We start from the raw sequence: 14744 nt of genomic DNA on the forward strand, positions 1-14744 counted from the left end.
GGTTTGTACTTGTTTTCATGTCACACTTTGGGTTTGGGGGTTTTTTTTAAAGCAAATCTCCAGTTTCCTGACAGGGCTGTGTTTAAGATGCCTGTGGGTGTTTGGGGTTGGAGTGGGGATTGCTGAATTTGGCCTCAGCTTTCGTGCTTGCAGGATCAAAGAGGGGAGATGGATCCCACTGAAAACTCACTGATGGTAATGTACACATGGAAATTCTCTTTTGTACTTCATCCCCAAATTACTGAGGATTTTTCAGTGCTTTGGGATGTGTTAAAAGGTTTTTTCCCCAGGCTGAATTCATTCATTATCCCTTTTGCTGTCCCCTTAGGAGAAAGCCAGGCATCCCATCTGCTGTGGATGGGAGGCTGAGGATGGGACAACCTCAAATCCTCTCCTGCTTTTGGATTTTCCTCTTCCTCCCTGGCTTGCTGCCGTGTGTTTCCTATGGCTGTGTCCTGTGGGATGCCTTGGGGCCCTGTGATGCTGCCAGGGCTGGGGCTGAGCTCAGCATTTCTGGCAGAGATGGGCTCACTCTGCTGTGTCACCTGTACCCCATCAGTTTGGGGGGCCTGGGGGAGGTGAACTCACATCCTGAGCCATTCAATCCACACCACTGGGTGCCCTGGATGGAAATCCAGCTTCTCAAGGGTCCTTTTCTCCTACTGGGTTCCCTGGCTGGGAATGCCAGGCGCAGACTCCTCCGGCCTGCCACACATTCCCCAGACAGAATAGCTGGGATTCTTGCATTCCCTCCCCCAAAATGACCCCGGCTGGACAGTGATCTGCAGTGACATCGGCAGCTGGCTCCAGGGAGAAGAAAGATGGACCCCCCAACACAGCAAGAAGCCCCACAAAGCCCAGGAGAGGCTCTGTTTTGGTCCCGAGGAGTGAACACTTCCCTGGTAGATTTGTTTTTGCAGAAGTACCTGGGCGCTGTGGCAGCTCTGCGGACCCTGGGTTAGGGAGGGAGTACCCCGCATTCCCAGAGGTGCCCACTCATGTGCAGTTATTCCCTTAAAGCCCCAGCTCCTGGAGTCACTCCATCCCTGCAGGAGCTTGGCTTTTGCCAAAGACCTCACTGCTGTGGGCAGTGAAGGAAGGCGTTTGAGAGGGAACACAGAGCAGAGAAAGCCCAAAGGTGAGTGTGCAAATAAACCCTTCTCACCTCGAGGTTGCCCTGAAGATGCACCTTGTGGCCCTCAGGTAACCTCACCTGTGGTGGAGGAGGGTGTAGGGGCATTGGGAAGGGGGAAAATCCCTCTTGTGTGGTTAGGAGCAAATTGGGTGCCGATGAGCTGCTCTCTAAATCCTTCCTGCCCCAGAGCCAGGGCCCCTGAGGGGAAAATCCAGCCCTGGCATGGCTGGGGATGAGCAGGGCTGTGACAGAGGAGCAGGTGCTGAAGGGTTAACAGGGAGTGTTTGCAGCCAGTCCCTTGTCACCAAGGAGAAGGGATCGGCCCTTGGGAAGGAAACAAAACACCACTGCCCCGGAGGGTGATTTCCTCTCCCCGAGCAGCATTACAGCCCTGGGACCCCAAAAGGGCTCTGGGCAGCAGGACAGTGTCACCACCCTGGGTGGCAGGGAACAAGCAGCACCAGGTGAGTGTGGCTGCTGGGGAGCTGGGCTGGGCACAGGGCTGGGGCAGCTCCCCATGTCCCCATCATCCTTTTCCCTCCACCTCCTCCCAGTCTTATGGCAGGATGTGGGGGACAGCAGGCACGGGGCCGCGGAGCATCCGTCCCTACCAGTCCAGCGAGCAGTACCTGTACGCCATGAAGGAGGACCTGGCAGAGTGGCTGAAGGAGCTCTATGACCTTGACATCGAGGTGGGCACCTTCGTGGAGGTGCTGGAGACGGGGGCTGTGCTTTGCTCCCACGCCAACCACGTCACGCAGGTGGCCGGGGAGTTCGCCCGCGCCTGCCCCAGCGTGGCCCGGCACCTCCACCTGCCCACTGCCGGAGTCACCTGCAACCTCACAGCACAGCCAGGCACCTTCCAGGCCAGGGATAATGTCTCCAACTTCATCCAGTGGTGCAGGAAGGAGATGGATATCAAAGGTAGGATGCCAGGCTCTGTTTGTCCCATGTCTCCACGTGCAGGTCCCCTCCAGCCGCTCCGTGTTTTCCCATGTGTCCCCCAAACCCAAACCTTGGCATGGGACAGCACCATGTGCATGCATCCCTGAGCTGGCATTCCTTGGACAAGGTCCTCCAGGCTTGGCAGCAGCTTTGTAGGGTGTTGGCACATGGCTGGAGTGCTTGCTTGGGTGCAAATGTGCACTGGAGCAATGGGAAAGGAAAGGGTGTATGGCACGGTGTGTCCCTGCCAGGCACGGCACGATCCCAACCCTAAGGACAGCAGAAGTCCTGGCTCTGAGCAAAGCATCTGTCACCCTGTCCTACCACCATGGATGCCCAGAAAGGGGAGTGGCACAGAGCAAGACATCCTCAGGGCACTGAGACACTGAGTTTTGTGGCTTTGGGATGCAATGAAACAGCTGTAGATGCCCAAAAGGGAAGGCTCTCCCTCCTTTAATTTATCCCAACTCTTGTTGAACCCAACCATATTCCTGCTGGGATGGCTCCAGTGAAGAGCACCCTTTTGGGTGGGTTTTGACTCCGTCTGTGCCCCCCATCCCCTTTGTCCCCATGCCCACGTGCCACCCCTGGCTCAGCCCAGCCCTGCCCTGCCCAGATGTCCTGATGTTCGAGACAGAGGACCTGGTGCTGAGGAAGAACGAGAAGAACTTCGTGCTGTGCCTGCTGGAGCTGGCACGCCACGCTTCCCGCTTCGGAATGCGCGTCCCGACCCTGGTGCAGATGGAGGAGGAGATCGAGGAGGAGCTCCAGCAGGAGCTGGACCTGCCTCCCACCGGCACCGCCCTGCCCCGGCCCCCCAGGAAACCACGGGACCTCAACAACCTCGACCAGATGGTACGGAGGGGCATGGAGATGGATGGGGATGGGCATGGAGATGGATGGGGGCGGGCATGGAGATGGATGGGGGCGGACATGGCCACCTCAGGACCTTTCCCAGCAGCTCTGGTGATCACCCATCCCTGCTGCCCGCAGGTCCAGCAGCTGGTGAGCCGCTGTACCTGCCCCATCCAGTTCCCCATGATCAAGATCTCTGAAGGGAAATATCGTGTGGGGGACTCTGACACCCTCATCTTTGTCCGGGTGAGTCTGCTTCACCCTGTGCTTTGGGGGAAAAGCATCAGGAATCCTGCTCTGCTGCCATGACCCCTCTTCCATAGTGCCCCAAATGGGGCCCGGGTGGGAGTTTTGACCATTATTCCCGAAGCCAGGCAGCAGGGGAGCTCAGCCCTGCTACTGGTGTTTGTATGGATTTAACCGTCCGTGTGTATGGGGCAAACCCTGACATCCCACCGAGCCAAAGCCTGATCTTACCCAGCAATGGGAACACTGGGATGCTCTGAATCGATCCCTAAGCCTGGCCTAAGAACCCAGCACATGACGAAGGACAGGAATTTTCCAAAAGGGTCCCCATCCTCCTTGTGGTGACGAAACAAACCTGTTGGGATGGCTGCAGGAGCTGTGCCAGGGATGCAGCTGTCCTTTGGGACACTTAGTGGCACTTCGGGCAAGCCCACAGCTCTCGAAGCTCGGCCGAGCGTGCCACCCGCAGGGTGTCCCATGGCATGGACATTCCCGTGCAGATCCTGCGGGAGCACATCATGGTGCGGGTCGGGGGCGGCTGGGACACGCTGGAGCACTACCTGGACAAGCACGACCCATGTCGCTGCACCTCGCTCTGTGAGTCCCCGCGTCCCCAAACCCCGCGGCTGGGTGAGGGAGGGGAGTCTCTTATTGGTCTCGATGCTTCTCGGGGCCGTTTTCAAGAGCGGGAGGCTTTGGTACCAGCCATGCCTCGCTGTTTTGCCGGGGAACGTCGGGTTTTTGGGACTTTCTTTGGCTTTGGTGGCCACTAGAGGTCATGGAAGACTTTTGGATGGAGCCAGACCCCAAAAGCCCCTTTGCAGAGGGCGCAGCTTTCTGCCGGCACCCTCGAGGGGCTGGGTGCTGGGTGCGATGGCTGGGTGGGCTGCACCCAGGGGTGGCTGCAGGGAACAGGGGTGCTGTGCTGAGCGCCCCCGCTCTCCCACAGCTCACAAACAAGCCTGGAAAGCCCGGAGCCCGCAGCAGCAAGTGCAGCACGAGGTCCGGCTGTGCCCGGCCCCGAAGGCGGCCGCCCGCAGCCCCCAGCCCGCGCTGCTGGTCAGCCGCTCCCAGAGCCCCCTGACCCCCGTCACCTGGGGGCTCCGTGTCCCCCCCGGCTCCCGGTCCCCTGCCACCCCCTCGCCAGAGGGCTCCGGTCGTCAGCCGGGTGCCAGCCTTCACCAGGAGCCAGCGCAGCCCCGGAGAGTCCCTTCGGGCAGGTAAGTGGTGCAGAGATGCTTTGTGCCCCAAACTGCCTGGCTTCAGAGCAGTTTTTCTCACATCCTTGGAATTTGTCCCCCCTTTCCCTTCTGGAGGTGCCCAGCAGCAGGCGGGATGGGGGCGATGCAGCAGCTCCCTGGCCCCCCTCCTCTGTCTCTCCCTGCAGGATGCGGGAGCCGCCACCCGCTGTCCCTTTGGGCAGGCAGCCGCCACCATCCCGGTCACCCGCTCGATCCAGCTCCCCTGGGCACAGAGCGAGGGCCCGGGCACCCACCCCGCCCCGGCTGAGCTTCCCGAACGGCGCGGGGGTCCCCAGGGCACCACAAGGGACCAGCCCAGGGAAAACCCCCCCTGTGGCACCGGCACGGGGCAGGTCCGCAGCACCCAGCCCGCGGACAGTGCCAGCACCGCCAAGAAGCACCCAGCAAGGAGGAAAATCATCTGTGGTGGCTGCCAGGCCACAGGAAGCGGGGACACCCACCACAGTGACACCCCGAGCCCCCAGTCCCCTAAAGGTCCGTGCCCCCAGTCCCCTAAAGGTCTGCGCCGCCTCCTCGCACCGGGATGCCCCGGGAGACCCACAGAGCCCACGGGAAGGGAGACAGGCAGCCCTTGGCCGGGGCCGACAGCCCTCACCTCGAAATTCCTCCAGCCAAGCCCCGACACTGGACAGCAGCGTTAAACCCCCCATCAAAGCCAGCCCGGCCTCCTCCCGGCCCCCCACCCCTCTGGCCCATCCTGCAGAGGGGTGCAAGGTCTGCGCTGCCGGGGAGGGTCCCCAGGGGACACGGCAGTGCCCCCCAGCCCCGAGCCCGAGGGCTGCGGCTGCTGAGGGACCTCGGGGGCCAGCAGATGAGGGCGGGGGAGCCTGCGGCCCTGGCAATGGGGCTGCGGGGCTCCGGGGGTGCTGTGGGAACCCGCAGCCCCTCGGCTATGACAGGGTGGTGGAGGAGCTCTCCCGTGGGTGGCAGCCCCTGCGCCCTGTGGGGATGGGGAGCCAGGTCCCCAAAACACCCGCACGAGCTGCCCCAGACCCGGGGGAGGCAGAGGGGCCGGGCGTGGGGGACCAGACCCCGCGGGGACCCAGGGCCAACAATGTCACCAAGCCCCGACGGTGCCTGAAGAAGCCCGAGCGTGTGCCCTCCATCTACAAGCTGAAGCTGCGGCCCAAGGTGCGTCCCCGGCGGGACCACAGGCCGGGCAAGCGCCCCTCGCGCATCCCCACCCCGCTGGGGCATCGCCCCCCTGTCCCCCGGGGCCAGCACCGGCCCCCGGGGCCACCCCGAGCCCCCCAGACCGGCAGCACACGTCCCACGGCCAAGCCCTCCCTGGGTGACAGCGGCGCCTGGCTGACGGAGGATGATGAGGAGTCGTGGGTCTGAGCCCAGCCCGAAAGTCAGTGGGGACGGACGGACGGACGGACGAGCTCCTCCCTCCAAAGGTGGGAGCGATGCTGAAGCTGAAGCCGGAGCTGCAGTGCCCGAGGTTTCCAAGGGCAGAACGATGGGATAGCTCCCAGACCACCTGGGGGGTCCCACCTCGCTCTCTGGAGCTGCACCCTCTCCTTCCCCATGGATTTTTTTCTTTGCTGGTAATCCTGCTAAGCAGATATTTTTGTACTGGTTTGGGTGGGAAAGTCCAGCCCCAAACTGAGACAATGGGATGCTTTCTGCAGGAGGAAGGACACCCCACCCTTGACATCCACCCAAACCATCTCATACCTCAGTGTTCCCCATCTGCACCATGGCACAAACGAGCCTCATGTCCGACAGCACCAAGAGCCTTCATGAGTGCTTGGGTCACTTGGGTCAGGGGGTCACAGAAGGGGACCCCATGGGAGAACCAGGGTGGCCGTGGTGCCCTCTGGGGTGATGGATGTCACCGAGGGTCACAGCAGGCTCTGCTGCACCCCCAGCCCACAGCCACGGACCCCGCAGTGCTGTTTGTGCAACAGAGATGTACCAAAGCTCTTCTATTTCCACATCTTTTCTGTGTGAGTGGGGAGAGAGAGAGGATAATCCTGATGTGGGCACAGCAAACATCCCTCTGAGAGCCCCACAGGGCCCAGGAGAGCCCCATTTTCCAAGAGAAGATGAAGTCAGCCCCACTTCTCCGCAGAGGAGCAGCAAATGGGAGCGCTGGGACTCCGGGAATGTAAAACCTGCTGGCAAAAACACTCCTGAGGCTGGTATGGAACAAGGGGGACAGACCTGATTTTTAATTCAATTTCAAAGAAGGAGGTGCAGGGCATCACAGGCGGTGTAGACACCTCGGGAATTTCTGACAAGAAGTCCAGGGGGGAAAGGAAAGCCAAGTCCAGGCAACCGGGATGCTCACTGGGGCAGGAGGAGGAGGAGAGGGAGAGGGAAGCATCCTTAGTGGGGCTGAACCGAACCCAGGCTTCACCTCCACGAGCACGGGGCAGAAACCTGGCACTGCCCTGGGCACAGTGGTGGGGACATCCCAGCCTGTCCTCAGCCCAGGTTGCTTTCAGCAGGGCCAGGGTGGCGTTGGGTGAGTGGTAACTCTGTAGTAAGGTGTGAGTAGGGGTGCTCGTGGCTGCTGCTGTGCTCCCGTGTCCGATCCCTGCGCCTGGACACATCGGATCTTCCTGCCTAGGATTCCCTGCCTGCACCCAGCGTGCCACCACCACCACCTATCCCTTCCTGGGCTCTTGGGAAAGTAGCTCTTGGTAGCCCTCGTTTTCCCGGGAGCTGGGAAATGCTGTCGAAGCAGTGAGAGTTGTTATTTTTACTAATATAACTTCCTCTGTCTATAAAGTACAATAGAATATAACAATTATATTTATAACCTTTTTTGTTCGTTTTTTTTTTCTTCAAAATACTAAATAGATGCTATAAAAACCTGTAACTAATTGTGCTATAAACTGCAGGCTACAGGGTTTAACAAACAATGTATTGGCTTAGTCGTTGATATGTGTACGTCGGAGCACTTCATAAATGCTTTATTATTAGCATTTACCAAGGAATTTCCTTCTCAGACAATTTGGAGGGATAAAGCTCTAGCCAGAGATCGGTAAGTGGACTTACACGTGTTCATAAATCCTGATGGGAGGAGCTTGGATGGGGAAGCCGGGTTTGCCATGAAGGCAGGGATGGTGACAAGTGCCACTGAGACAGACCCGTGTCCCCTCATCGCCTTTCCTAATTTTTTCCCTTTTTTTTCCCTAAATTTTGGAGCAAGGGGTTTGATTCCCCAAACAGGGAGGGAGGAGCAGGATGTCCCCCCAGCCCTGGAGCAGGGATGGGGTGGGGAGAGGCACTGGAGCTCAGCTGGAGCTGCCTTTGATGGGAAGCATTTCCAAGAGCACGGTGGAGCTGCTGGGCCATGGACACCTGGCTGTGGTGGGAGAGAGGGGCGGGTGTCCTGCTTTGCTGCCCAGAGCAGGAATCCCTCCAGCTCCTTGTTACAGCAGGAATCACGGAGATGGTTTTGCTGGAGGATGGATCAGACACAGATCCTGCCTCAGGAGGTGAGGATGGTGTTTCCCTGTGTCTCACATGGAGAAACCACGACCCCCTCGGCCTCTTGCTCGCCCTTCACCACCCCATCACCATTTCCTTTGCCACCCGCCCTGCAGGGCAGGGTGCGGGGGAGCTGCAAGTCTGGTGCAAAAATAAACCAAAAGATTAAAATATAATTTCAAAAATAAAAATGTGGGGCTGACTTTCCTATTAGGGATAGGCAGAGAGAAAAAAAAATCCAGGAATGCAACTGGAAATGCTGCTCCAGCTCCCCATTGCTGCCGAGGCTGCCTTGCCACGGCCGTGTCTCACCGGGATGGAGGCGACATCCCTGTGGGGAAACCCGGCGGGGCCGGACCTGGTGGCACTGCCGGTGGCTGCGGTGGCACAGGGGCTGCCCACCTGCCCGGGACACCCCGGGGGTTTGGGGTGAAGCCGTGCAAAGCCGGTCACCTGCTGAGCCCAGGACGAGAGGTAGCAGAGGGGTGACCTGCCCGGCAAGGAGTGTTCCCAGATTATTTGGTGTTCCCAGGCTGGGGGGAGGAGAAGCCTTCCCGGGCTGTGCTGGAGTGGAGGGGAGCTCAGAGCCCTGGGAAGGCAGCCCTCAGCATCCTGGGGATGTCAGGGGCAGGACTGGGACTTAGTATTTTTTTCCCCCTTTCTTGCTTTCATCCAGGAATTCCACCTGGAAATCTGACCCAATTGAGCCAAAAGACAGCCCGTGTAATCTGGCTGCTCTGGCTTCCAAAGGGAGAAATCCCAGCTCCACAGGGGGAAAAACGGGACTCCTGTTTCCCTTTGCCCCAGAGATGGAACCAGCCCCAGAACACCAGGATACAGGTGCTGGATAATTCCCTTCCAGAGGCAGGTGAGGTCAGGCAGGCAGCAGCAAGCGTTGCCCTTGGGCAGGAACGGGCAAGGATGAACCGACAGCCAAAATCTGGGCACCCTCTGAGGCACCTCCTCCATCCTCCAGTGCCATATATAACCCCTGGAGCCTTGGAGAGAGCTCAGGGGTTTAGCCAAGGACCTCCCTCACCCCTCCCCACCTCCAGGCAGCCTGGCCACCCCTCTGCTCCAGCCTGGCCACCGCATCGCCCTGCCCAAGGTGCCCCGTCCCCAAATGTCACCGCAGGGGAAGCATCCCCCAAGGTGCCTCCAGCACAGCTCCCACCGCCCGGAGAGCGGAGCCGCTGGCGGTCACCGGGGGTGGGCAGGTCCCTCGGGGCAGGGGGGGCTCACATGATGGTGCAGCGGTTCCTGCGCAGGGCACCCTGGAAGCGGATGGTGGTGTGGACGTGCTTGCAGCGGGCGCAGCCCACGCTCTTGAGAAGCTCGCTGAAGAGCAGCAGGATGTGCCAGTTGTACTTGGCCGAGCACTCGATGTAGCCGCACTTCCACGTCTTCTTCACCAGGTTGGAGACGTTCCAGCGCGGGATCACCCGGCCCCGCTGCAGGTCCCGCTTGTTGCCCACGATGATGATGGGCGTCTCCGAGGTGCCGATGACCCTGGAGGAGGGAAGGGGACAGGGCACGGCGTGACAATCCACCAGCCCACAGAGCTCAACCCATCCCAAACGGGCTCGTGGCTGTGGCTTGCCAAGTGGAGGACGCCATGGCCAGCCACTGCTCATGCCATCTCCAGCTGCTCACTCAGGGCTCACCCACAGGGCACACCTGCTCTTCTCTTGGTTTTTGGGCTCCCAGCCCTGCAAAGGGGCTTTGTGCCAGTCTAATACCTCATCTCTGGTGCCAAGATGTGCCCCGTTGATGCTGTACCCCCTTGCCAGGAGCCATGGGGCTATACCACCCTTCCAGGAGCTGCAGGGCAGGATGCACCATCCCAAAGCCGTCCCTACCTTGTTTCCAGGATCTGCTGGCGGATGGTTTTGATGTACTCGAAGCTGTCAAAGCAACAGATGTCATAGACCAGGATGTAGGCATGGACGCTCCGGAGCCCCCTGCAACACACGTCCGCCCACTCCTGCAAGGTGCAGAGAGGGATCAATCCTGGCTCAGCCCTGCTGCCGTGCCGGGGGGATGCCCTGTGCTGCCCTGCCCTGCCCTGCTCTGGGGATGGGCACCCCAAGGAGGCTGCTGTGCCAGCAGGAAGCAGGGGGCTGCACATTCTCCAGCCCCGACACTCAGCACCCACCTCTGCTCTGCCCTGGCCCATCCGTGTCTGCCCCCACAGCTCTTCAGCCATTCCCCCATCTCCAGAGATCCCATATCCCCCTTGGTAACCCAGGGGAGAGGAAACAGGATTTGTCAGCCCCAGTTCCACTCCTGAGTGAGGGTTACAGCTGGGAGTGGGGCTCAATGCAGCCCCCTGCCCTGGCTGCAAAAGCTTCATCCTCCAGAGCTGCTAATTAGCTGTGTTAATTAGTGATGCACTCTAGTTTCTGGGGCAGGGCAGGTGAGGAGGATGCTGAGCTCCATCTGAGGTCTGAGGGTGATGGACCAGCAGCTCTGTGGGTCAGAGGGGGAAGGTGACAGCAGGTCTGTTTGGAGGGGACATGGGGACAAGAGAGGAGCAGAGGCTGCTCAGGAACTGAGTCTGTGAGAGCAAGATGGGGATCCAGGGCAGAAGCAGGCAGAAGTGGCCTCTCCACAGCCAAAATCTGGAGCTGTAAGAAATATATGCTGTCAGGAAATTTTTGGGTTTCTGGGAACAATGGGATTTTTTTTCCCGTGCTGTAAGAGTGAAAATCTGCCTCACTTCCAGGCACTTTCCCATCCCAGCAGTGGGACTGGGAATGGCTTAGCCCCTGCAGGCAGCACTGCAAAACCCTCCTGAGGGCCTCTGGAAAGGAGAAAGGTTCTCCAAGGAGGAAAAGCATCACTTCTTCCCGAGCAAACCCCTTCAGAACCGTGAATCAGCCCTCCCTGAGTTGATCATCGAAATGAGCCAAAATAAGAGGACCTGGGACCAAAGGGACCTGGGGAAAGGGGAGTTCTGGGATGTGGGTTGATCTCCGTCACAGAGGGCAGCACGGGAAGGAGCTGGGGGGGAGCAGTGACCCAGCCCCTCTCTGCCCACCGAGGGGAGGAGATGCTGGGAGATCCTGAGGCTCAGAGATGCAGGAGGATGGAGCAGCAGCCTCCGGGTTACTCTGAGTCCTGATACACCTGGGACATGGACAAACTGCAGCCATTTCCCCATGCTGGGGGCAGCTTGCCCCGGTGCTGCGATGTCAGGATGGTTTTCCTCACGCAGTGCAGGTTTCCCGGGATGCTGGAGCTGGAGAAGTGTTGCACTGCGGGAGCAGGATGTCAGAGAGCCACTGGCTCCTGCTCCTCTCCCAGGATAGCACTGCAGGGATGCTTCTCCTGGCACGGAGCTGAGCCCGGCGATGTTTCCCAGCAGACAGAGCTGTATTCCTCACCACAGCCCTTTCCTTTCCCCTCGGAGCCATCCCTCTGCTCACCCTCTCTTCCCTGGAAACCTCCATCTGTTCCCACCGGCCGCTTCCTCTGGAGTGCAGCAAGGCAGGGAGTTAATGGAGTGTGTGAGCACCGGCTGCCGTGTCAATAAATTACCCTTTGCTATTTCGGGCTGTTTCTCACGCCGACCTTTCGTTTCCTGCACTCACCTATTAATTTTTAAACCTTCTCCTTGCCTCTGGAGTGCTCGTTTCACCCCCCGCCCGATGGCACAGGGGCTCTTGGAGCACTACATGACCCGTCAGGCATGGGGACACCGTAATTAATTGAATCGTCCCCACTGGTGGCACTGCCCTCCAGTGTGGCTACAGCTATAGCTGGGGACCTCCAGCTCCTTTCCCCACAGTGGTGACACACCTATGCCCCCAGGACTGGGGCTATGGCATGAGCTTAAGATCCCCTTTTCCCCCATTAACTCCATCCAGAAGTGGTGGGCACTGGTGGCAACACTTTCCAACCCCACACTGCCTTTTGGGGCTGCTTTGGAAGCACCTGAGGGGGTAGAGGAGGAACTGGTGGGTTCAGCACTCCAAGAGCAAGCCCAGGCAATGCTGGAGGGGGTGATGGCCACCCCCAGGAGGGGACAAGCTCTGCCTGGCTTGGGCAGTGGGTGCATCAGGGACTCTCCATTAACCCCTGTTTTTCACCCCAATGCTCTGGTTTTGGCCCTGACAGCCACGGAACTGGATCCCAGTGCTCCAAGATCCCAGCCAGATGTGGCTGTGGGCAATGCCAGAGCCACGCTCCTTGGACTGGGATGCCACCTCTCTTGTGTTTGTTGTCACCAAACTTTAAAACACACTTCACCCTGGACCTGCTCAGCCAGCATCCATGAGGACACAATCCCTCATTTAGCAACCAAACCCTGATGTGGAGGGAGAATCATCCCCGGAAGAGGCAGAACTGGAACCCCGCAGAGTTTAACAGCCAAAACCCCACAGAGGTCACCAGAGACCCGCAGAGGTGGAGGCCCCCTCGGGTGCCCCCCTACCTGCAGGGTGTTGACAGGGAAGGCGGTGATGGGGGGAAAGTCCATGATCTGCAGGTCGTGCACGTGGCCGTTCATGACGACGGCGGGCAGGTAGACGCGGCGGGCCGTGGTGGGCACACAGACCTCGCTGAACTCGTTGTACAGGAACTGCCGGACTATGGCACTCTTGCCCACGCCCTGGGCTCCCAGCACGGCGATCTTGAAGGTTGCCACCATCCCGCCGTGCGCCGGCCGCTGCCCTGGTGCTGCCTCTGCGGTGCCGAGGCTGCATATTCCCGAGCAGGGGGCCTCAGCCCCATTCAGGATGCATTTCCCCTCCGGGACTCTCTGTCACTGCAAGGCCAAGGAGAAGCCAGTCAGGTCTGAGAGACACCCTGGAGTTACACCGGTGCTGCTTCAGGGGATATTTTTTCAAGCAGGAGCTTTCCCTGAGGAGCAGGAGCTGACAACGTGCCCAAGGAGGCAATGCCTCGGCATTGCACGACCTCAAGGTCCCCCTTGGAGACTCCCACCCCAGCAGCCAAGGAGAGCCAGGATTTGAGTGAACTTCATTCCAGGAAGGTTCTCACAGGCACATTCATCCCTTTCAGTACCAGAGCGAGGAAAGGCTCTCTGCGGCTCAGGGTTTGCTCAGCCCGGGGCTGTGCTGGGGACTCGACCCACGGGCACTGTCACCAGCTGCTCCTTCCCGGTGCTGCCCCAAGCCGGGGAATCCATCTTCCCTCCGCTTGGACAGCCGGAATTGCCTTTTGCCGGGCGGGAGGAGATCGCTCAGCGCCTGCGAGCGACAGCTTGAATGTTTCGTTTCAGGCTTTGAGAGGCTGGGCAATTAACTTGATGGGGACTCATTTGCAATCCAGCTGACAGGGTGAGCCCAGAGCCGCCGCCACCCCGGCGCAGGGCCACACGTGTGGGGGGACACGGGGGGATAACCCACACACAGGGGTGTGGGAGCCGAGTCTGAGGAGACCAAACACCCGCTGGTACTGCGCTCCCGAGCAGGAGCTGTGATGGGGACAGCAAAGGCAAGGGGATGGGTCCCACTTTCACTCGCTCTCATCTCTAGGAAGCAGCTTCTGCTTTATCCTAAAGTGTGGATCCTTTGACCAATTTGTGATGCTCTGGTCCATTTTCCCTGAAAACCATCCCCAAAAGTGCAGGGCAGCAGCTGAAAGTGTCGCGTTCAAACACCCTGTTCCGCCTGTCTGATGGAGATTATTTACCCCAGGGGGAGCCTGGGCACAGACGTTCCCACTGCTGGGTGTTGGAGTGGCCAAGCTTCCCGGGATCGCTTCAGCTGGGCCATGGCTCACACCACCCTCACCCCCCTCACACCAGGACTGGGGACCGTGTCCCCCTGTGCTGCTGGCACTGTTCCCCGGGGTGCTGGCTGTCCCCAGCCCCGGCAGTGGGAATATTTCTGTGCCAAATGCAGGGAAACGGGGGCTGCGGGAGCCCCCAGGCCCGACCCTGCCAGGGACTTTCTCCGCCAGCAGACAGCACTGTCACTGCAGGTCCCGGGGGCCACTCTGCTGCAGGGACAGCCCCGTCCCCACAAACCCTTCCTCCTCACAGCAGCATCCCCAGCTCCTCTGCGGGGCCGGAGGGTCATGGAGCGACACAACTGGAAAGCCAGTGCCCGCAGCGATCCCTGGAACCGGGGCACAGGCTGAACCCCGCTATGCCTCCGCCAGAACCTCACCCCCCTCTGTGCTGGCACACGGGGACTGTGCACCCCCAAAAACATCAGAGGCCGACCTGACGGTCCCCGGCCCTACAAGCAGCTACCGGGGGAAACTGAGGCGCAGCGGGGGGACCCTTCGGGGCACCCCACGGTGGGGTGGTGGAGCAGGGACCAGCCGCGATCCCCGGGCGCTCAGCACCAAGCCGGGCTCCGCGGGCTGCAGGGCCGGGCGGGGGCACGCAGGGGGCTCCCAGCAAAGGGAGCTCCGGCCCCCGCTGCGACCTTGGCCACCCCGCCACGCCGGGGGCACTGGAAGGAGCGACCCCTGAGCCCCGTGGGGCGGGAGCGGCGGCGGCATCCCGCACCCCACATCCCGCACCCCCCGCATCCCGCACCCCCCGCATGCCGCCCCCCGCACCCCGCATCCCGACCCTCCTGGGGATGCTCCGGCCGCCGTGGGCAGCGCAACACCCCCTGCCCGCGGGGTTGCTGGGGCTGGAGGTGATCGGGGGATGCCGGGGGGGAGACGACACCCGCACCCGCCGTGCCGGCGGGCGAAGGGGAGCGGGGAGCACCAGCGCTCAACTTTCACTGGGGACCCCCTTGTCCCCTCATCCCGGCCACTCCGGCCCTGCCCAGCCGTAACTTTACCCCCTCCCCGTCCTGCCCTTCCCGGCGGATCCCCCGTACCTGGCAGCGGCGGCCCGGGCCGGCGGCGCCCCGGCGGGCGGCGGAGCC

General features: G+C 60.7%; 2 protein-coding genes across 6 annotated transcripts in view; one reads left to right on the top strand and one right to left on the bottom strand.

Moving 5' to 3' along the window:
* Positions 1-85: 85 nt before the first annotated feature.
* Positions 86-7058, top strand: GAS2L2 (growth arrest specific 2 like 2). Of its 2 annotated transcripts, none has more exons than XM_042026032.1 (7): positions 86-1599; positions 1690-2059; positions 2697-2935; positions 3074-3184; positions 3685-3778; positions 4131-4401; positions 4569-7058. In XM_042026032.1, exons 2-7 carry the CDS (start codon positions 1702-1704, stop codon positions 5782-5784), a joined length of 2289 nt encoding a protein of 762 aa, XP_041881966.1. In that variant the 5' UTR covers positions 86-1599; positions 1690-1701; the 3' UTR covers positions 5785-7058. The 2 variants fall into 2 exon arrangements, with proteins under 2 accessions (XP_041881966.1, XP_041881965.1); XM_042026031.1 differs by having other exon boundaries at positions 3074-3181; positions 3682-3778.
* Positions 6594-14744, bottom strand: part of RASL10B (RAS like family 10 member B) — a 9960-nt gene continuing 1809 nt past the window's right edge. Inside the window, exons 1-4 of one of the 4 annotated variants that reach the window (XM_042026037.1) lie at positions 14697-14738; positions 12323-12655; positions 9747-9871; positions 6594-9396 (exon numbers count right to left, since the gene is read on the bottom strand). In XM_042026037.1, coding sequence (XP_041881971.1) covers positions 9126-9396; positions 9747-9871; positions 12323-12538 — 612 coding nt within the window. In that variant the 5' untranslated portion in view covers positions 12539-12655; positions 14697-14738 and the 3' untranslated portion in view covers positions 6594-9125. The other 3 variants (XM_042026038.1, XM_042026036.1, XM_042026035.1) reach the window with 3 other exon arrangements.

Source organism: Corvus kubaryi, unplaced genomic scaffold, assembly GCF_017639235.1.
Source record: "Corvus kubaryi isolate FWS band 111438036 unplaced genomic scaffold, C.kubaryi_AGA036_p1.0 37284, whole genome shotgun sequence".
NCBI lineage: Eukaryota > Metazoa > Chordata > Aves > Passeriformes > Corvidae > Corvus > Corvus kubaryi.

Coding starts and splice junctions, on each gene's coding strand:
- GAS2L2 (XM_042026032.1), top strand. CDS start 1,702: ATGTGGGGGACAGCAGGCACGGGGCCGCGGAGCATCCGTCCCTACCAG. Junction 2,060..2,696: donor GAAGGAGATGGATATCAAAG/GTAGGATGCCAG, acceptor TGCCCTGCCCAG/ATGTCCTGATGTTCGAGACA. Junction 3,779..4,130: donor ATGTCGCTGCACCTCGCTCT/GTGAGTCCCCGC, acceptor GCTCTCCCACAG/CTCACAAACAAGCCTGGAAA.